At 49.6% G+C, this 19385-nt stretch overlaps 9 protein-coding genes across 9 annotated transcripts; 5 read left to right on the forward strand and 4 right to left on the reverse strand.

The window, feature by feature from the left end:
- Positions 1-202: 202 nt before the first annotated feature.
- CI109_101196 (uncharacterized protein) lies at positions 203-1690 on the forward strand (the record flags this gene model as incomplete). The annotated part of the gene is made up of 3 exons (XM_032006620.1): positions 203-238; positions 346-484; positions 567-1690. 3 exons carry the CDS (start codon positions 203-205, stop codon positions 1688-1690), a joined length of 1299 nt encoding a protein of 432 aa, XP_031859136.1.
- Positions 1691-1948: 258 nt separating this feature from the next.
- On the reverse strand, positions 1949-2936 carry CI109_101197 (uncharacterized protein; the record flags this gene model as incomplete). The annotated part of the gene is made up of 5 exons (XM_032006619.1): positions 1949-2018; positions 2099-2163; positions 2372-2466; positions 2528-2564; positions 2790-2936. The coding sequence occupies 5 exons, from the start codon at positions 2934-2936 to the stop codon at positions 1949-1951; spliced, it is 414 nt and encodes a 137-aa protein (XP_031859135.1).
- Positions 2937-3501: 565 nt separating this feature from the next.
- Positions 3502-4634, reverse strand: CI109_101198 (uncharacterized protein; the record flags this gene model as incomplete). The annotated part of the gene is made up of 6 exons (XM_065966919.1): positions 3502-3571; positions 3632-4152; positions 4210-4310; positions 4373-4444; positions 4512-4554; positions 4608-4634. 6 exons carry the CDS (start codon positions 4632-4634, stop codon positions 3502-3504), a joined length of 834 nt encoding a protein of 277 aa, XP_065822991.1.
- A 1156-nt stretch (positions 4635-5790) lies between these two features.
- On the forward strand, positions 5791-6714 carry CI109_101199 (60S ribosomal protein eL38; the record flags this gene model as incomplete). The annotated part of the gene is made up of 4 exons (XM_032006617.1): positions 5791-5793; positions 6142-6202; positions 6359-6538; positions 6668-6714. The coding sequence occupies 4 exons, from the start codon at positions 5791-5793 to the stop codon at positions 6712-6714; spliced, it is 291 nt and encodes a 96-aa protein (XP_031859133.1).
- Positions 6715-7068: 354 nt separating this feature from the next.
- CI109_101200 (uncharacterized protein) lies at positions 7069-10345 on the forward strand (the record flags this gene model as incomplete). Its single annotated transcript, XM_032006616.1, has 11 exons — positions 7069-7233; positions 7316-8052; positions 8156-8483; positions 8566-8722; positions 8779-8895; positions 8978-9028; positions 9095-9234; positions 9283-9462; positions 9540-9766; positions 9833-9974; positions 10043-10345. 11 exons carry the CDS (start codon positions 7069-7071, stop codon positions 10343-10345), a joined length of 2547 nt encoding a protein of 848 aa, XP_031859132.1.
- Positions 10346-10504: 159 nt separating this feature from the next.
- On the reverse strand, positions 10505-11192 carry CI109_101201 (uncharacterized protein; the record flags this gene model as incomplete). Its single annotated transcript, XM_032006615.1, has 5 exons — positions 10505-10591; positions 10757-10867; positions 10993-11025; positions 11094-11104; positions 11168-11192. 5 exons carry the CDS (start codon positions 11190-11192, stop codon positions 10505-10507), a joined length of 267 nt encoding a protein of 88 aa, XP_031859131.1.
- A 356-nt stretch (positions 11193-11548) lies between these two features.
- Positions 11549-15039, forward strand: CI109_101202 (uncharacterized protein; the record flags this gene model as incomplete). Its single annotated transcript, XM_032006614.1, has 10 exons — positions 11549-12121; positions 12183-12296; positions 12351-12493; positions 12551-12953; positions 13019-13577; positions 13644-13687; positions 13784-13957; positions 14032-14254; positions 14418-14863; positions 14998-15039. The coding sequence occupies 10 exons, from the start codon at positions 11549-11551 to the stop codon at positions 15037-15039; spliced, it is 2721 nt and encodes a 906-aa protein (XP_031859130.1).
- A 1631-nt stretch (positions 15040-16670) lies between these two features.
- Positions 16671-17498, reverse strand: CI109_101203 (uncharacterized protein; the record flags this gene model as incomplete). Its single annotated transcript, XM_032006613.1, has 3 exons — positions 16671-16979; positions 17056-17144; positions 17225-17498. The coding sequence occupies 3 exons, from the start codon at positions 17496-17498 to the stop codon at positions 16671-16673; spliced, it is 672 nt and encodes a 223-aa protein (XP_031859129.1).
- A 347-nt stretch (positions 17499-17845) lies between these two features.
- Positions 17846-19340, forward strand: CI109_101204 (septum formation protein Maf; the record flags this gene model as incomplete). Its single annotated transcript, XM_032006612.1, has 10 exons — positions 17846-17968; positions 18060-18164; positions 18265-18331; positions 18507-18613; positions 18685-18745; positions 18807-18843; positions 18911-18953; positions 19019-19087; positions 19143-19198; positions 19265-19340. 10 exons carry the CDS (start codon positions 17846-17848, stop codon positions 19338-19340), a joined length of 744 nt encoding a protein of 247 aa, XP_031859128.1.
- Positions 19341-19385: the final 45 nt, after the last annotated feature.

Below are 19385 nucleotides of genomic sequence, written 5' to 3' on the forward strand. Positions count from 1 at the left end.
GTTGTTCCTAGCTCGCATCCATTGGGTGGCAACACGCTACGCTCACCGACAACCTCTCGAACAACACAGTCAGTCTGTTGTCATCATTGTTACATCTGTACTCGTGTGAACAGCTCTTTCTGTGACCCCCTCAGCCAAACGGCTCATTCGTCGTCCTCTCATCTTCTCCATCTGCGCCGTGATCGCGCTTGGCCAAGGCAAGATGCAGAAGACAAAAGGTGAAGGTATCGACTTCCGAGTGAGTGATCGTCCGCTTCACTACTTATAATCACAGCCAAGACTACAATCTCATATTCCCCTTTCAATAACGGGCATGGCTGACTCTGACACCGTTACACTATTCAGGCCGAGGAAGATGCGGCTCGTCGTATGAACGTCGGCAAGTTGGTCAACCTCAACCCTTCCATCACGGGTGCGAATAGTCGAGGTAAAAAGACCGACTTGATAGGGAAGACTGCACTGAGAGAAAAGGTCGAAGCGATAGGTATGTCAGCTGGTTTTCTCATTGGGTACCCCAAAGATGCACGCTTGTAACGTAGCTGACAGATAGGTCACGTCAATAACAGCGAAAGACCATGGCTTGGCTATTGACAACGATTCGTCACTCTACCTCCTCGCTGCTATTGAAACACGACTTCGACTCCTCCTTTCCTCTTCTATATCTGCCCAGACACACCGTACCAACTCTTCGCATCTGCGACAACCTCCAATCCGACCGTCATCTTCGAAAGTCAAAGATGAAACTGGAAGTGGTAGCGGGAAAGCCCTCTGGTCCCATGTTATAACGTCCGATCCGAACGCTGTTCTGGACGCGTTAAATCGAGCGAATCGTGATTCCGAACAAGAATTCCGATTATCCAGAATGGACAGATTAGCTAGAGAGGCAGAAGTTCAAAAAGCTAGAGAGAGAGCTGCTGCGATGGCTTCGGGCGATATGTCCTCTATGGATTACCCTTCTTCTCCCCTTCCTTCCTCGTTAGGAGGAGGAGGAGGGGAAGCTGGACCATCAACACCGATTTCTAAACCTTCTTCACTAGGCGGAGGAGGGTCGACACCGATGTTCGGAGCGATCAAGGAGACGCCTAAAAGTGGGAAGAAATTCGGTAGCGGAGGTCCAGGATCGAGTGGAAAAAAGGGTAGTGCTCGTGATGTCAGTGCGGAAGTACAACATAAGATGGCGAATGCCACTGCTATGCGGAGTGTGGGTATGGGGAAGAAATACGGTTGGATGATGGGCAATGCGCCTGCGATAAGTAGTCCGTTAGCAGGTGGAGCGGGAAGTAGTAAGAAACGAAAAGCGGAGAAGGAGAAGGAAAAAGAGAAACACAAAGATAAAGAGGAAGGCTCGACTACACCTCATACTACTACTACTGCGGATGGTGGAAGACCGACCAAACGAGTGAGACCGAGTATAACACAGCCGACAAGACGGTTAGTATCGGTCATCAACTCACCGACGCCGACGCCGACTGGTGAGACAGAAAAGGAGAAAGAAAAGGAGGTGGAGAAGAGAGTAACGGACGATAGAGTGTTGACAATGGTAGATGTGGTGTTTGCCCTAGAACATGGAGGGCTCGGCGAAGCTTCGGGACAAGGGATGGGAGGGCCAGCCAGTGAGGTTTTGCAGAGATTGTGGGCAAGACCGGGAGGACCGTGGGGAAAAGAGAGCTGGGGTGAAGTGAAGAAGTAGTGGACGCTATCCAACAACTTAGAACGACACCACGGGACAACCTGCGTCGGGGGTGGCGTAGCGGAGACAAGCCTAGCGAGTAATATCGGTCCACATGCGACAAGCTTGGCTGGATTGTGTACATATATAACATGTCGTATATGCATGAAAACGAAACCGACCACCCTCAAACTGACGAATCACTCTATCACAAAAATCCATGATGGTCTAATGACTCATGCTCATGAAACTCCCTAAACCATTCTACACAGTCCCGATCTAAGCGTAAAGCACTCGCCAGGCGATAAAAGCGGCGAGGACGGAAACGGGGAGGATCCAGATGGGGAAGCTGTACGTGACATACAAAATGTTAGTGGTGATGCAGGGCGGAGAACGCGGAAGCGTGAATGAAACAGCGCTGGAACTCACCCGCTTGAGGCAGCAGAAGTTGATCCACCGTTCGCAGCAGCTCTCTTTGCCGCCTTTGCGGATTTCTGCAATGGTCGAGGAAAGGAAGTGATCAGCCCTCTGACATTGCTGATACTGGTGCAGTTCCTGATCCTTCTTCGTCCCTGTGCGCCGAATTCGTCGACACGAAGAGATCGAGGATGCGTGCGTATTTCAACCCGATGAAGGATGGAACTACTTCTACTCGTTCTCGCGAATTGCCTTGATGATACTACCAAAAGCAAGAGCACTTACAGGTCCATCAAAGTCTCCCAAGAACATCTTTGGCAACATATCCCTCGCTTCGTCCGAATGACCGACATCCTCGAAAGCCTCTGTAGCGTCTCGACCTGTGAACGAGAGCGTGTCAGATCATTCTGTGGGTGAAGAGAGACGGGACATGACACGTACCACACTCTTCGAGCATGACTTCGTCACCACCGGGGTGCTAAGTGGAGAAACGAACAATGTCAGCGTTCCACATCACGTCTCAAATCTCTCTTAAGCCCCTAAGTCCAATTTGCTTCGCGACTCCGAGTGTGATCCAATATCCACTCGTCCCGACCCGCCACCGACTTTACGTCTCTCCACCTCAGCGAGGCTTAACCCCTCACGCATTCATTTGCGTTCTCGATCACTCCTTTTCAAATACGATGGACGAGCAATCACTCACCTCATCCAAGAACGCAGTCACATCATAGACTTTGTCATGTAACAACATCCAACACGATTCTCTCGTCTTGTGCTCGCTCAGAGTCTCAAGGTTGTATTTGGGTCCAGAGGAAGTCTCGCCACTGGCAGCGGTAGTAGCGTCTGACATCTTGGATGTTTGAGTTATAGTTGAATCGAAGGGAATGGACGGAAGGACTGAACGAGTGATTGATAGTGTCGCAGTCAAAGGTGAAGGAACAAAACAAAAAGTGAATGTCTGAAAATGAGAATGAAATCAATAAATCGTCGTGCGTCGATCGTTTTTGATAGTTGCTTTACTTTGACCCAACCCCACGCTTCACGCCGCTCTGCCTCGTGCCACGTTCCCACAGCGTGTGCAACACCAATGACTGTTTGTGGCACATTGATTGGCTCAATTCATTCCCTCACTACTTAATCAAAGACCGTTATATCTTTCCTGCTTGTGATGTTCATGCATGTTCCATCTGGGTATGCAATAGTGCCGGTTGCGCCACAGCATCTCATGCAAAGTGTCTCATCGAGCAGACCACGACGGTGCAAACCTGCCTGATGGATTGTACAAGTAGGAAAAAAATACCTGCAACACCTTTGTATCCACTATCATACATGCCAGATGAGTCGATGTCAAAAAACTACCAAAACACCCGCAATATCCCCTCTCAAACACCCCAATCAATCGCTCATCACTCTGCTTAAAGAGAGACGTCGATCTTCTTGGCGTCCTGACCGGCAGCCTTAGCCCTCTTCCTGAGCTTGGCAATACTGTAAGGTATACAAGGTTAGTAACTAGTCTTGTTTGTCCACTGGTTTGTCAACACTTACGACTTGTTGCCTCGGACACCACCACCCCAGTGTCGTCGGATCTCGTCAGACTTGTCGAGGTAGTTGGCCTTGGCGGCGGAAACGAGAGTAGCAAGGGCCTGAGCGTCCTCGGATCGGACGTCGGTGATAGCAACGGAAGAAGATGTCTTCTTGCCGGTGATCAAACCCAACCTAGCCTTGCCCTTGACGATAACGTAAGGGACACCCATCTTCCTGCAGAGAGCGGGGAGGAAGATGACGAGCTCAATGGGGTCAACATCGTCGGCGATGACGACGAGCTGGGCCTTCTTGGCCTCGACAAGGGCGATAACGTGGTTGAGACCGTACTTGGCGAAGACGGGCTTCTTGGTGTCCTTGGTGGTGGCCTTGTCACCCTCCTTGGCTCGGTTCTCAGCCTCGGTGGTAAGACGGGCCTTCTTCTCCTGCTTGGACTCGGGCTTGTACTTGTTCAAGAGGGTGAAGAGTTGAGTGGCGGTGTTCTTGTCAAGAGTGTGAGAGAACTGGGCGATGGCGGGGGGAACCTATACAACAAGGTTTAGCATACGCCCCACAACGGCAGAGAGCCACTGCAAACACACCTTCAATCGCTGGTGAAGGATGACCTTCTGTCTCTGGAGTCGGACGTACTCGGGCCACTTGACGAATCGGGTCAAGTCCCTCTTGGGGGGGATGTCACCACCTGGAGACGGAAAGTCAGTTTGAAGGGCTCAGGGCTAGAAGTATAACAGTCGGCTGACTCACCGATACCGAAGGTCTTGGACCTCTTCTCGAAGAGAGGGTTCTGCTCCTTCTTAGCAGCCTTCTTGGTGCCGTCTGTAAAAGAAATCAGCGTGATGTCCTCTTTCCAGCTAAGGGTAGATGATACTGAAACGACACTCACAAGGGGCGGAGGCGGGCTTTGACTTTCCTTTGGCGGCCTTGGGCTAATTATGAGAAAAGGGGGTCATTGAGACGACGTCAGCGATGTTTCTATGACCTTGTTGAATAGGTTCAAAAGAGGCATCACGTCGGAGCTCTAATACCACCCGATTGACTAACATCAAATCTCGTATCGAATATCGAACGCAGGAATCACCCTGGTCGATGATCACGATGTGAGAGAAGTGAAGCAGACCAAAAGGGGGTAGGCAGCTAGCAGAGGACTATGGTATCGCATCTCTCCGAGGAGAGAGCGAGTCATGCTAAATCATCGGAGATCATTGCTTTTCATCGTTCTAGCCGAGCAACATATCTAGCCCACACCGATCAAAGTGCAGGCTGGACAGTCGTTCGATCCGTATGATGTAGGCTCCTTCACGGATGATACGGTGCGATCAATCACCGTTTTGCTACAGGAGGCGGATTTCCAGAACGTTTACGACATCTCTCGATGGACCAATCCCACGATCATCACCCTACGCAAGGTAGAGGGACAATCATGATCATAGTCCTATCGAAGAGAGTGCCATCATCGTTCCCACCGTTCTATCTCCCATTCTGCATATTCTTTCCAACTGATATCCATTTCGAGTGGTCTACAGTTGGGTTGATACGATCGCACTCGTTGAGAATCTTCTCATGGCTGATATTATTCGAGACAAGACGTGATGCCTCTCTCTCTCTTGATAGGGACTAGAAGCGCACCATTTTGATTGTTTTTTGTGGTTTTTGAGTGAGTTGAGAAGAAGACTTGAAGGTTGATCTAAACGTTGTACTAGAAGAGTGGACGGGGAAAGAAGTGAGAGAGTGAGCCAGCGTCAGGTGGGTGGGATGGCGTGAGAGCGAGAGACGAGATCGGTGAGTGCTGTCGGCGTAAAAGATTACCTCAGGGGAAATCTGCATACAGTGAGAATTTCTTAACTCCGATTTTCGCGAATTCCCTTCACGAGACATGTGCCACTCATCGGTGTTTTGTGAAATCACTGCTTGGCGCGTGTCGGAGTTTCGTCTTTGGCTGGGATAGGATTGCTCGCTCAGAACCTCACCATAGTGTCAGTCTGCATGCAGTACTCCCCTCACACTCACACTCTGACTCTGAGTACCGCTCGACGACTGACTGCTCTGGTTGGGACACTCACTGGCTCACTGCTTCGCTGTATTTCGAGGTTTTTGTGATTGCCGTTAAACAGACCTCTTCTTCAACCCTCAAATCTTTAAAAAAGGAGTAACGGTCGGTCAAAATGGTGAGTGAGAGCATTCGGATCGCTGAAAGGACAGGACGTGTGAAGAGAAGGCAAAGGATATAGTGGACAGGATTGAGGAATAGACAATACGGACGAATGAAGAACTGGACAGAAGGACATTTAGTTGGAGTTGGGACGTCGAACGTATACTGAGGAGATGGAGGTGGGCGATTGAGGGTTCTGAGGATCTGAGCAGGATATGCATGGAGGGTATCAACGCTCCCAGTCGTGCTGTTCGCTGTTCAGGAGAGAAGACTGGGACTAGGACTGTAATGTGACGAACGGGACGGGGTGTCAATGCGGAATCGTCACATCGGATCGCATGCTGATTCTTTGTTCCTCGTCTAGCCTCAACAAATCAGAGACATCAAAAAGTTCCTCGAGATCGCCCGAAGAAAGGACGCTACTCGTTAGTTGGATGGTTGTTCAAGGAATGGACAATGTGCTGACGTCTGTTTGTCCTTCTCCTCCCTATCAACCCATACCACTCACTACCTACATGAAAACCTCAACGTCGCCCTATATCATCACTCGCCAAATGCACACCACGCCCATTCCCCCACAGTTGCTCGAATCAAGAAGACCGCCATCAAGAACGTCCACACCACCACCGCCTCCGCCAAATCAAAGGCCAAGGCCCCCACCCACGTCACCAAGTTCAAGATCCGATGCTCCAGGTACCTCTACACCCTTGTCCTTGACGATGCTGAGAAGGCCGAGAAGCTCAAGCAGAGCTTGCCCCCAGGTTAGTGTTTGGCGCTCTCAAACATTGACCAGTTCCGTCGTCTACCATCATTGCACAGTGATGTGTAGACAACGGTCATTGCGATGTTTCTTCACGACTCATGCTGATGGTATCTTGTCTGTCTTACAGGATTGAAGGTCGAGGACGTCTCTAGCAAGGTCCCCAAGAAGAAGTAATCGTCTCGATATGGATGGATTAGATTTTCTAGGGTTTCTCGTTGGGGAGCAGAGGGAGGGGTGATGCATTACCTGTATACCGCTGCGTTGTTGCGCTTGCAGATTGTCCAGCTTGTACTGCTGCAATACCGAGTGCTGCTCGGCATGTTCGTTGTCCGTATTTTGCGTATATTTCTGGTTTTGAGCTACGGTGCAGCATAGGGCGGAGCAACGTCATAAGTCCGCTTCGAGGTGGATGTGGAGGTGTGTTCGGTCTATTATTGACGTGACGACCTATGTCCACCAGAGTCCTTTCACTTTGTCACACCGGTCGTCTACTTCTTGCTATTCCTGCATGTGTACAGTGCTGCTACGATGATCGAGGGCAACGGATACGAGTCGGCCGAAGCAGGCCCTTCCAGACCGCGATACGATATCTACTCTGCGATGGGGGACAGCTTCCCTTCCGGGTCGAGGTCGAGATCAACAGTCAGGGACAGCGACGATGACGATTTAGAAGAGGTGTTGAGGGAGAACGAGGTGAGTTGGCTGTACCTGTACCGTCATCGATAAGATAAAAGAAAGGAGCGGCGATTCTGATTCTATTTTTCTTGTGTTGTAGGCCGAAGCGTTGGAAGATATAATCTCGACTGAACGCAGTTCACAATCTCGTCCTTCTCTCCCTATCCGACGATCGACTGCTCCGAAGGTACCTCACGCCTCACTTTCTCCTATCAACTTACCACTCCATACTTCCTCTTCAGAGATATTCAACCTGCCTCCCATCTCCCCCGAACACGAACACGACCACGATCACAATCACGTCGGGAACAATAACAATCATGGTGGTGGTGGTGGTAAACCGAATCGACCAATTACTTATTCGTCATTACCACCTTCACCTCGAGTTGGTGAAGCGCAATTCGATCTTTCCTCAATCACGATTCCACCGCCTCTCCCCTCATCTTCAGGCGGGGGTATGGGAGTGGGCATGAAAGGTAGAGGACTGGGTATTAAAGATCTAGATACGGTATTGGATAAACTTAACTCTGCAAGTTCGCCAACGCCAGAACACGCGCATGACCTCGACGGTGAGGACGAAGAGACTTTCTGGCCAGCTCGATCAAGACGAAATACGATTGGAGAAGAATCATCTCCGTATCTGATACCATCAAGTACGCTAGGTGGTGCTACGAAAGCGACAGCAGACTTGAATTCGCCTACTTCGGATGGGGATGGGTCGTTGCCGGCCGATATGACATTTGGGGGTAGTAAAACGGAGGTTTTGGGAATTTGGGATCTGTTGAAGGATGAGATGGGAGCAGAAGACTGGGATGGCTGGATCGTCGATGGGAAATGGTAAGCAGTGACCAAAATCATAACATGCTCTCGAAGGGATCATATCTCGACAAGCTTGTTTCATACTTTCGGGATGCTGATTCTTCCGCTTTGTCTCTTGTAGGGAACGGATCTCCAATTTCCTCGCTGTCCCCCTCGCTGTGGAGAAAACGACCTTCTTCGGCGCTTTACTCTGTCTTGATGGGTTCTTATACAACTTCACCGTGCTCCCAATTCGTTCCATCTTCGCCCTCACTCGAATCATCACAAATATCATCCGACGTAGAGCGTGGTGGCCGATCCCTACAGCTCATCTTCACTCAATCTTGAGATCGTTGTTACTCTTCATACCCACGGTGATCCTGTTGATGGGCACGGATGCGAGTAAGATGTATCATACAGTCAGAGGTCAGGATACGATCAAACTCTATGTCATCTTCAATGCGCTAGAGGTGAGTCGCAGCAAACTCTCCCTCCTCTCTGGTTGGCGGTGGGTGTAAGGTCGGCGTTGACTAATGCTGTGTCTACATATAGATCGCGGACAGATTGTGTTGTGCTTTCGGACAAGACGTGTTGGATACCCTCTTTGCCAGAGAGACGTTATCTCCAAGTGTACGAAAGAGGGGAAAGGGGAGAAAGAGACAACAGGCTAGACCTGTGTTCTTCTTCGCCTTGTCCTTGGGTTACGTCTGTGAGCTATTACGTCCTCCAGTCATCGTTAGACAGAACGCTGACATTCGAACGCAGTGGTACACTCCTTGATCTTCTTCTACATGCTCGTATCGCTCAATGTCGCCATCAACTCTTACGATTACACCCTTTTGTCCCTCTTGATCAGTAATCAGTTTGTCGAGATCAAAGGATGTGAGTATTTTCGACTCAATCAGCTATCTCGCATATTCTTCAGCAAGAGAACCTCGAAGTTGACGTTATACTATCCTACTAGCCGTGTTCAAGAAGTTTGAAAAGGAGAATCTATTCCAGATCATGTGTGCCGGTAAGACTCAACTCAAAATTCATTTGACCTCAACACACTGACATCCACTTTCCGTATGGTTTGCAGATATTGTCGAGCGCTTCCAACTCAGTTTGATGCTGTCTGTCATCGCTATACGAAACATGATAGAAATGGCAGGATCAGAGATCGCGTTCTTGCCAAAAAGCTTCATCAGAGGAAAAAGTCTAGTCGACTCGATCTTATCGGTGAGCTATGGCATTAGCAAGCAACAGCTCGTGCTGACATGATTACAGCCTGTACTCTTTGTGATTTGCTCGGAGATGGTGGTCGATTGGCTCAAACATGCTTTTATAACTAAATTCAACCATGTTCGAGCATCGGTATATGAACGATTCACGGATGTGCTGGCGAAAGATGTGCTTATGGCTGGGTCGACTGGCGGACAAGGTCGAAGCAGGATGAAAGGAAGGAATGTGAGTGACTTCTGCTGAACGCTGTCAAACCAAACAAATTACGAGGACGAAGCTGAGGAATGTGCTTTCTTGTATAGCATCAAGTCTTACTTGATCAATCTCCGCTCGTCGCTCGTCGACTAGGTTTCGCTTCGATCCCACTCGCTTGTCTCGTGATTCGTATTGGCGCTCAAGCGATAGGGATGTTGACGACTTCTTCGCACCACAACGACGAGTCGATGAACGATCTCACAAGTAGGACATGGGCTTGGACGACATTCAAATGGGCCTCATGGATCGGCGTCGGTCTATGTGCATGGGGATGGTGAGTGAAGCTACTTCTCCAAGCAGCTTGTTGGAGGATAACGCTGACTCAACTCGTCAAATTCAGTTTGGTATTCGTCAAGGTCATTTTGGGATTGTCGTTGTTAAGTTTCTCGGCTATGAGACAGGAAGGTATGGATCAAAGAGAGGCAGAAGATTCAGTGAACGATTTCGGCCGTTCAGCCGTTGGTGAGAGTAAAGAAGAAACGGTAAGTGCACCCGAGTTCATAAGTGCTGGGGTAGATTCGTTAGCTAAAATCAGTTGTGTCTCGCTCAGGAATACAACAAGCAAACAAGTCGATTCTTGTCACATCCATCGGACGATCTGCCTGATTATCCGTCCCCAACAACTTTGCAGTCCCCCGCAACACCGGCGCCAGTGGGATTACCCAAATCTGCGCTGATCAACAATGCTCGGCGGTTCGAGACAAACAACGGTAATCCAGATATCAGTAGTGCTGTGAAAGAGGGTGCCGGTGCCGGTGCCGGTCCAGGTGGTGGTGGTGGTGGGGTGAAGAAGGGGAAGAAATGGAAACTGGAAGAAGTGGAAAGATGGACGATGGTCAAGCGGATATGGTAGTGATTGAGCTTGATTACGACTGTAGGTCCTGTAGAGTAAGCATAGAGGAAACTATATTAGTAAGTAGGTCCTAATTGAGTACAGATTGCTCCTTATTTTGTAAAGGTCTGTGTATCATGGTATAATCATACATCCCGACCGATCAGATCGCTCCCTCTTCTACTCTTCAGAAGCAGGAGCGGGCTTAGCTGGTGTTCCTCGAAGTAAGCTAGAACCCTTTTGTTTTCCAGCCCAATCGTATTTGTTCTGTCGATTTTGGGAATAATTTATCAGCTCTTCAGATCCAAATAGGCATAGCCTCCTGCGGGACGCATGGACGCCAACCGATGCTGATCCTAGCGAGGAGAGCAGGTGTTGTGTCGAGATTCGGAAGGGGAGAGGCAGCGCAGTCGCCCTATCACTCCAACTCACGTCAAATTGCACGGCGATGGTAGCGATGATGGCAGGGACGATAAAACCGAGCGTTATGACTTGTCTAGTTGCTCTTCTTGTGAATTTGAAATGTTGATAGACGTTTTCTCTCTACGAAGGAGGCGATAAAGAATGATCAGCAAGTGCTCGAAGGGATAGGAGGTGGATGACGAGGGGCATGCCGAGTTCTGGCTTTGGGATGTAGAAAGGAAGGAGTGGAAGGGATCGTTACACACCATTTGAGACCATCGTTCAATTGCCGGGTCGAGCTATATCACCCAATCGTCAGTACGCGCATCCATGCACCACTTGAAGAACACATGAGGAGGTAAATCACCTTGACCGGTTCTACATTAAGTCAGGTCTGTCAGCTCTCGCCCTTGAGGTAAGAAGAAGGGTACAGTAACCCACCAAATCCACCATGTCCACCTGCCATTGTTGCTGATCTTCTCCTGGGTAAGTCGAGTAGGGCGAGGAGAAAGTGATATTGTTGTTGTTGAACAAGGTGTGTTGCAAGATGAGAATGCAGAGAATGGTGGTTGGTCCGTTAACGGACTACGAGGGATACCACTAAGAAGAGGTGATTTGATCCCGTCACAGCTAATGGCGAGCCTAACCAGTTCTAGTGCATTCACTCGCATTTACGTAAAGCCTTTAGCGCTTCGTCCTTTGTCCACCTTGAATCGACGACGAAGCACACAAAGTCGCATCCAGACCCAGAAATCATAACGAACAATCATTCTGACTATCCCTCTCGGGAGACCCAACACCAACGCCGCTATCCTCGAAACCATGTCGTACCGCCCACGATCACGATCCCGTTCACCTGAATATCGCTCGCGTCGATATTCACCTTCGCGTCCTCTCTCGCCTATGCGAGGAGGCGGCGGTGGGTCTGCGCGACACGACTACGATTATACTGGACCAGCGGTACGAAGATCTCCCCCTCCCCCTCCGGCAAGACGATATGATGAAGAAGGATATCTTCCACCACGACCTAGATCACCACCGCCTCCTCCTAGGAGATATGATGATTCGTATCCACCACGAAGATCCCCTCCTCCTAGGAGATACGATGATATTCCACCTCCTAGACGATATGACGATTACCCACAGCCTCCTCCGCCGACGAGAGGGTACGATGATCGACGCTCTGGAGCTGGATCTGGGTATCCAGAGTTGGAAGAGAGATATGTTCCACCTCCCAGAGTAAGGGAATATGAAGATAGGGATCGTTACGACGACAGAAATGTCGCTGGGATGGTCTCAGACCGAGAAGATATCAGAGCTCCTTTGCCAAGGAGAGACGGAGGGAGGTCCGAACCTCAATGGGAAAGAGGAAGAGATGTAGAAGAGCTGGCTAGTGTAAGTTGTCGACGACTCCTTGGATCGTGGTCATTCAACTGATAACACCTATTCTGGGTAGGGTACATATACCCCGCCGCAAGGAAATGATGGTCGAAGAGGTCCCAGAGTACCTGCAGAACCCTCGAAAGACGTCATCTTCCTAGGTCTCGATCCAGAATTGACAGAAGCAGACGTGAGTCCCGATTTATCCTTCTTAAGGGAATATCGTCTGACGGCGTTGCAACAGTTCACTGGATATCTCAAGACTGAACATCAGACAGTGGTTGACAGTGTCAAGATTGTCCGAGATAAGGTTACTGGTCATTCGAAAGGGTTTGGATTTGCTCAGTTTGCTACAGTTGACGATGCTTCGGACTTTATCAACGCGAAGTGAGCTGCCTATCTCCATTGCTATGAAGGGATACGCTAACAAGTGTTATGTTACAGCTTCCCTGCCATCCTTATGCCTGCTCTGTACGCACATTCCGAACCTCGTAAAGTCAAAATCAACTTTTCCGCCACTCAAGCTCAATCTGGTCCTTCCCAAAATACGTACGAACAACCTAACGTCCAATTATATCAACCGCTCTACGCGCGCCCTGCTCATGATGGTATGCGAGATATCGGATCGCCAGGTGGCGGCAAGCGTGTTCTCCTGTTGCGCGGTCTTGACTCCGGTACCACTGCCAACGAGGTGGTCTCGAGAATGAGCCAGGAAATCGCGAGGATGATGGGCAAAATTGGGAGAGAGATCGCTGCAGAAGGTACGATCGTGAGAGTGGTGTTGATCCTTGATCGTGCGGCGAGAAGTAGTTGGGGATATGGTTTCATTGAGCTTGCTACGGCTGAGGTGAGTACACGGTTTCCGAAATTATCATTGGACGCAGATTTGGATTCATCACACGTGTATTGTAGCTTGCGTCGGCTTTGCTTCCTTTCTTGCTATCACCACAACACCAACCTAACGGCTTTCTGATCAACTACGTCCCCGTCGCTGCTTCATTCGCCAATCCGGCAGCGTTCGTTCCTACCCCGGCTGGACCTCTTGGAGGCGAGTTCATGATTCGACCATCTCGTAATGGTGGCTTCGGCAGCGACACTATCGATCAAGCGGACGGCAAATGGTGTACATACTGGCACGGACAAGGAGGACCACAAGAAGCTGTACCGCGCGGTGCACCCCTCGTCGGTGAGAATGGCTTTGTCGACCTTACGCCAGATCATCGATCGTTCCTTGGCGGTCTCGCTGGCGTACCTGCCGAAAGGCCTGCTGCCGCCCTTCCGTTGGATGTTCAACAGGCGGGGATGGTACCCATCAACATTGCTGGTGGGTTACAACCAATCAAGATTGGAGGATCGAGCAAGATGAAGAAAAAAGAGGAGATTGGCATTATACCGCTCACAGGCAAGAACCTCCTGGAAGACGATGAAGAGGAAGATCTAGTGGGCAGGGATACTGTTTTGCTTTCCAGGTGTGAGTGCTATATGATCATGTGAATTGATAGTCGAGCTGATGATAGACGAATTCAATGCTGCTTAGCAAAGGGCGTCCATATCATCCCCCCAACATCAAGCAGCCGGAAGGTGAAGACGAGTCGGGAAGGCCCAGCGCTGGCACCGATTTTTCGACCATTGCTACGAACTCATGCTCACCCTCTGCTCCTGTTCTCCTAATCACAGATCGCCAAAAACATATCCAAGTGGAACACCAAGCAAGTCGAGTTAGCGACCCCGGTACCTCCTGCAGACTTCGGCGCGCCCCCGAAGGGTATTTCCGATGCAAACTCAGCCCTCGGTGTGAGGAGACCCATCGGGGTACCTCCACCCGCATCGATAGCTAAGGCTGATCAAACCGTAAACGTTTTTCTGATATTTCGTTGACCAAAGGACACTATATTGACCTGACTTCTCTTTACTACCACTTCAAGACTCTGGATAATGGACCTGCCACCGCGTCTGGATCCGGTTCAGGATTTGCGCCTATCGCTTCGCTGGCTGCCAATGGAACACCGCCAGCGGACGATTTCGACTATACCGACATTTCGACGCTGGCCAGTACTGGAAAGGTAGCTTGTCTGCTCTGTCAACGACAATTCAAGACGGAAGATATCCTACGGAAACACGTCGCACAGTCCGATCTACATAAGGCTCGTATATTGCATGATTATCGAGAAACGGAACTGACCTGTGTGCTTGTCGAAAAACTTCTCTGGCCATTACTTCAAACGTCGACTCAACTGTATCTGTGAACATCACACGTCAACGCAATTTGCTTTGTAACAGACTAACTTGTCGGATGCGAATGCTCGTGAAGCTGGTATGAAACGCAAAGCGGTCTCACTCGCCGCGTCTGCTTCTGCAGCAGCGTCAAATACGGAGGCCAGTCAACCGAAATATCGAGATCGAGCGGCCGAACGTCGCGAAGCGTTCCATCAGCCCAACGTCCCTCTACCTGAAGAGATGTCATCTTCCAGCGGGAGTGGTAAACGCAAATATGCAGAAGGACCTAAACCTCGCGCTCCGACACCTCCACCCCCACCTGCCGTCGAACCAGGTAAAGACGAGACCAACGTCGGGAATCAACTTCTTGCGAAGATGGGTTGGACGGCAGGTACAGGATTGGGTAAGGAACGAGAAGGTCGAGTGGACCCTGTGATGGTACAGCAGTTTGAGAATAGAGCAGGTCTCGGGGCGAGTAAAGGTGTCGAAGCGGGAAGATGGCAAGGTCCAGGTGGATTTCAACAGCGTGCTTTGGATATGGTGAGTACCGCTACCCTCGTCGATTTTTTTTTCTCGCTCTTCGAGCCAACTGTGATTGGTATGGTTGTGGTCCAGAGAGGATAATCAAAGCTCACGGACATTTATTGATTTTGGTTTGGTTTCGGTCTCCAAAGGCAAAGGAGAGATATCATGCTTCTGAGCCCGACAAAAAGTGATTTGCCGTATCATATACTGTATTCTCTTTCCACATGCAATCATTTGTTTATCCTGTCATGTCACTGTAGCAGGTGGAGATCTGAAGAGTGGAATGAGTGAGCGCATTGGTTACGTGCTTCGATGCAGAGACCACCCGTGGTGGGCATTTCGATAAACTCAGTTCAACATAGTTACCTACCTCCCAGCAGCGCAGTCTGCCCCAGCCCCAGAGTTGCAGATATACCTTTACCAAATCCTGATCAACAATTATTCCATCAGTCCAAGACGTGATTACGATCGCTTATCATCGCTTTGCTGTTTCTGTATTCCATCAATCCTGCCTGTGCGATATGTTTTACTGAATTGACGGGTTAGGCACCTCAGCACCTTGTAAAGATATTCTTGCCTGCTTGTATTTTTATCATGCCTTTTGTCCCTTCGAAAGAAGACGAGGGCAGTCTTTGAATGAAAAGAGCGGTGCTCGAGTCCCACACCTCATCGGGAAGGATCGATATCAGACATGTTTCATGCTGTGCTGTAAGTTCTCGTCGGGGTACATCCTGCAGCTGCTGCCTTTTAGTGATCTTTTGTATCGAGAATGGCGGGAGAATGTTGCTGTTATCCCAAGAAAAGCGGGAAAATACATTTATGCCAGCGATTTGTGGGAACTTTGATACAGTATAAGTAATGTCAACGGAAAACCAATTTGATGCTTTGGTAAATCAATATCAGTCAGGCAAACGCTGGCGTTCTGCACAACGAACAAAGACGACTGGCATGAGATTGATCTTTCAAGTCCTGTGCTGTGCTGCCCCAAAAAACACGAAGACGATTGGTAGAGTAGGACCGTACACTACGACGGGGGGGAACACGGTGATAATCGTCGTAAAGTACTGTTGGGACATTCTCAAGTGTTTCATTGCTGCCAACGTCTTTCGAATTGTATTATTTCGCAAGAGGCATAATATGCTAAAGCCACCGAGTTGTAAATGCTTTTTTTGAGGTTCATCTCGGAAGATCTACTGAGAACGAAGGGAACATGGTTTGGTATTTTGCTTCTGGGATAGTCATGATCTAGAACAAACAAGGAATGATGACCAGGTAAACTACTGTATCAGCAACCCATGCGTTGTACCTTTGAGGCGGCAAAGATGGTAAGAACGATGGCAATGGCGATGGCATTCTCTGTCTGTCTGACCGTTTTTCAGCCCCAATTCGCAAATAATCTGGGGAAACTCATTCCGAAGTTATTATCTGTTTTGGAACAACTTTAGTATCGACTCCGATCCTGTAGGTCACACCTCTACCTTTTCACTCGCTTTTTGACCCGGTATGATTTCACTCCTGACTCAGGCCTGACAGGTTGAAAAAGAAAAAGAAAAAGTTGGAATTACCGGGCGGTAGTCTGTGTATGATTACCGCTGAGGTGTCAAAGAAGTAACCGTCCATGAGATGTAAATGGACACATAAATCAACGCTGCAGTACGCGGCGGGTGGTCGTACTATCGCCACGGCCGAGTTGTCCTTTTGGCATCAGTGGAATCAGGATGACAGCGCGAGGGCTAATCGAGCATGACGAGTATGCATACACTTGAGCCCCCGATACGGTATACAGTCTGATCTCCATCCGACCATCCGGCCTAGTTCTGGTTCACTTGCGCGACAACCCACCCACCCAAACCGCTTTCATCTCCCTTATCTCCTCCCCATTTTCTACTCTCACATCATCTTCCTCGCTCACACTAACACTATTCACCCATTTCCTCAGATCATCCATCTCCCTCTTTTGCATACCGTACTCCTCGTATACACTTGAAGGGTCAGTTCCGGGCGGTAATGTCTTGAGTCTGTCCAAGAGCGAGATGAGGAGAGGTACTGAGAGATGATTAGGTGGTGGGAGAGCTGTAGGGGAAGTAAACTCTTCTCGTCGGGAAGAGAGGGTACGTTGAGCTTGAGCGGGCTGTACGAGGGTCAGTACTCAGTCTCATCGTCCGACCATGGCTCGATCGGTTAGTCGAAGCACTTCCCGCACTCACGACAAACTTTCCAGCATCGTGTATCTCGACAGGTCCTAATCGACTCAGATTTCGCATGAACTGAGGATCCATCGCATCTTTCAGAATACCTGTACAAGGAGCCCAGGAATGATCAGCGACAGCCCATCGAGAACAGGCCTAGTCGTCGGCCTGAAACCCATCAACTCACCATCATCCTTCTCTCCGCTAAAATGGACTTTGCCCATTCCACCCATCACTTCTGGACTTTCCTGAGCTCGTCTTTCCTGTCCTCCCATACTCCGCTCATGCCATAACGGACTATCGACAGCACCAGGACCTGACGGTCCAGTTTGTGCTTGTGTTTCGGGCTCGGACTCGGGCGGAGGTGGGGGTGGTGGTTGAGCTCGGGTCGCGGGTGAGGATCGAGATAGGGTGGAGGCGGTAGGTAATTTTCGAACAGCTTTGGAAGATGAGGAGCCCATAGTGTTTGATTGAGATTGGGTATCGGCCGGGTCGAGTGAGATTCCTCTGAAGAGTTTGTGCTAGGAGTTATGCTGCGTCACTACGCTTGAGTGGGGAACTAGTGTAAGAGTTGTTATGGATGAACGGATGGACGGATCGGAAATTGTCTGAATTGTTGAACGTCATCGAGATCTTACGTTTCAACCCCTCGTTCAAACCTCCACTTTCCATCTTCCTCGTACTTTGCACCGGTTTCTAGGTTTCGGTTGACAACATCCATCAACCAATCTTCGAAACCGTAACTTCTGTCCTCTGAACTTTCTCGCGACGTAGGGCAGGGCCATAAGCAGAACAAACATCGCTCATCATGTCAAGACCCAATCCCGTCGATGCGACAGCTCTTCCCCTTCCCATCTTCCAGAAGCTTGCGAACCGACGTATAATCCTCGCTTCAGCTAGTCCTAGACGGAAAGATATCCTAGCGACGATGGTAAGTTCTTTCGCTAAGATTCATTCAGAACCAATCTAATGATCGTGGTACGGTGAGCCCTTCTCTGTGCTGATCAACTTGGCTTTTGTAGGGACTCCATCCTGAGGTTGTACCTTCCACTTTTGCAGAAGACTTGCCTCATTCGCGATTCGCAGGAAATCTCGCTGATTATCCCATATCGACAGGAGCAGAGAAGGTGAGCCATTCACTTCATCTCACCTGTCGGATTATGCATAAGGCTCAGAGTTTGTGTATGTCTTTGATCGAGCTGTAGCTAATGCAAAGCGATGATACAGGCAATGGAGGTCTATGAAAGGTTGGTGAAGGAGAACGAACGTGATCCGCCAGATCTGGTGATTTCAGGTAAGTTCGATCAATCCTCTCTTCTTGTACTATCATCCTTGCAAGCAGATGGTGCAACACCGCACTGTACTCTTCGACGGCTGGATAGTCTACAGTATGGATGTCTATTCATCCTCTCTTACCACCTTCATGCTTACTCCATATCAAGGCTGATTTACATCCTCTGTGGTTGCAGCCGACACTGTTGTCATCTTCCCTCCTGAAAAGGACACTGCCGAAGGCGGATCAGCTCATGGCGAAGTCTCCGAAGTACTCGAAAAGCCAATCAACAAAGATGACCAGGTGAGTCTTCCTCTGCTCTGACACAGCACATCATAGCACGAGCGATAGTTGTGCTGACGTTGAGCTCCTAGGCAAAAGTCTTGGGACTGATGGCTGGACGAAATTGCGAGGTCATAACGGGTGTCACGATAGGTCAGCTGCCAGCTCCGGTGGATGGTAAGGGCCTCAAGCTGATATTCCACAAATGAAACAGTATATCCTAGTATAGAAGCCCCAGGATTCAAGGTCCAGTGAGTAATTCTGGCATGTCAACCACATTCTGAACGGCACAATGGCTGATCGTCAACGATATGATAGCTCAATTTCATGTTCCACCCTCGTTCAGTTTTACGACAACTCGGTGAGCTCGCATGACCCTTACAGTGTCTCTTGACACGGATTGAGCTGACTTGCTACGTAACGCAGAACGAGGTGATTCAAGCGTACGTGGACTCAGGAGAAGGCTTAGATAGAGCTGGAGGATTCGCGATCCAGGTGAGCTAGCGAACGTGCCCGATAGATCGTTCTGAGCTGACAACGTTGTTTGAAGGGGTTGGGAGGGATCTTGATAGAGCGTATAGATGGCAATTACGATAACTGTGTTGGGTAAGTCAGAGATTCACTGGGTGTACCGCTTTGCTAGGGCGAGCTGACAAATCTGGATCGGCGTAGGTTCCCCTCTGCGCCGTTCTGGCGATGGATGGCAGAACTTGACGAGGACGGTGTCTTTGACGAAGCGTGGCAATGATTCGCTATCATCATAGAACTGCAAGACCCATGCATACACACTTAC

The sequence above is a fragment of the Kwoniella shandongensis genome, chromosome 2 (genome assembly GCF_008629635.2).
Source record: "Kwoniella shandongensis chromosome 2, complete sequence".
Taxonomy (NCBI): Eukaryota; Fungi; Basidiomycota; class Tremellomycetes; order Tremellales; family Cryptococcaceae; genus Kwoniella; species Kwoniella shandongensis.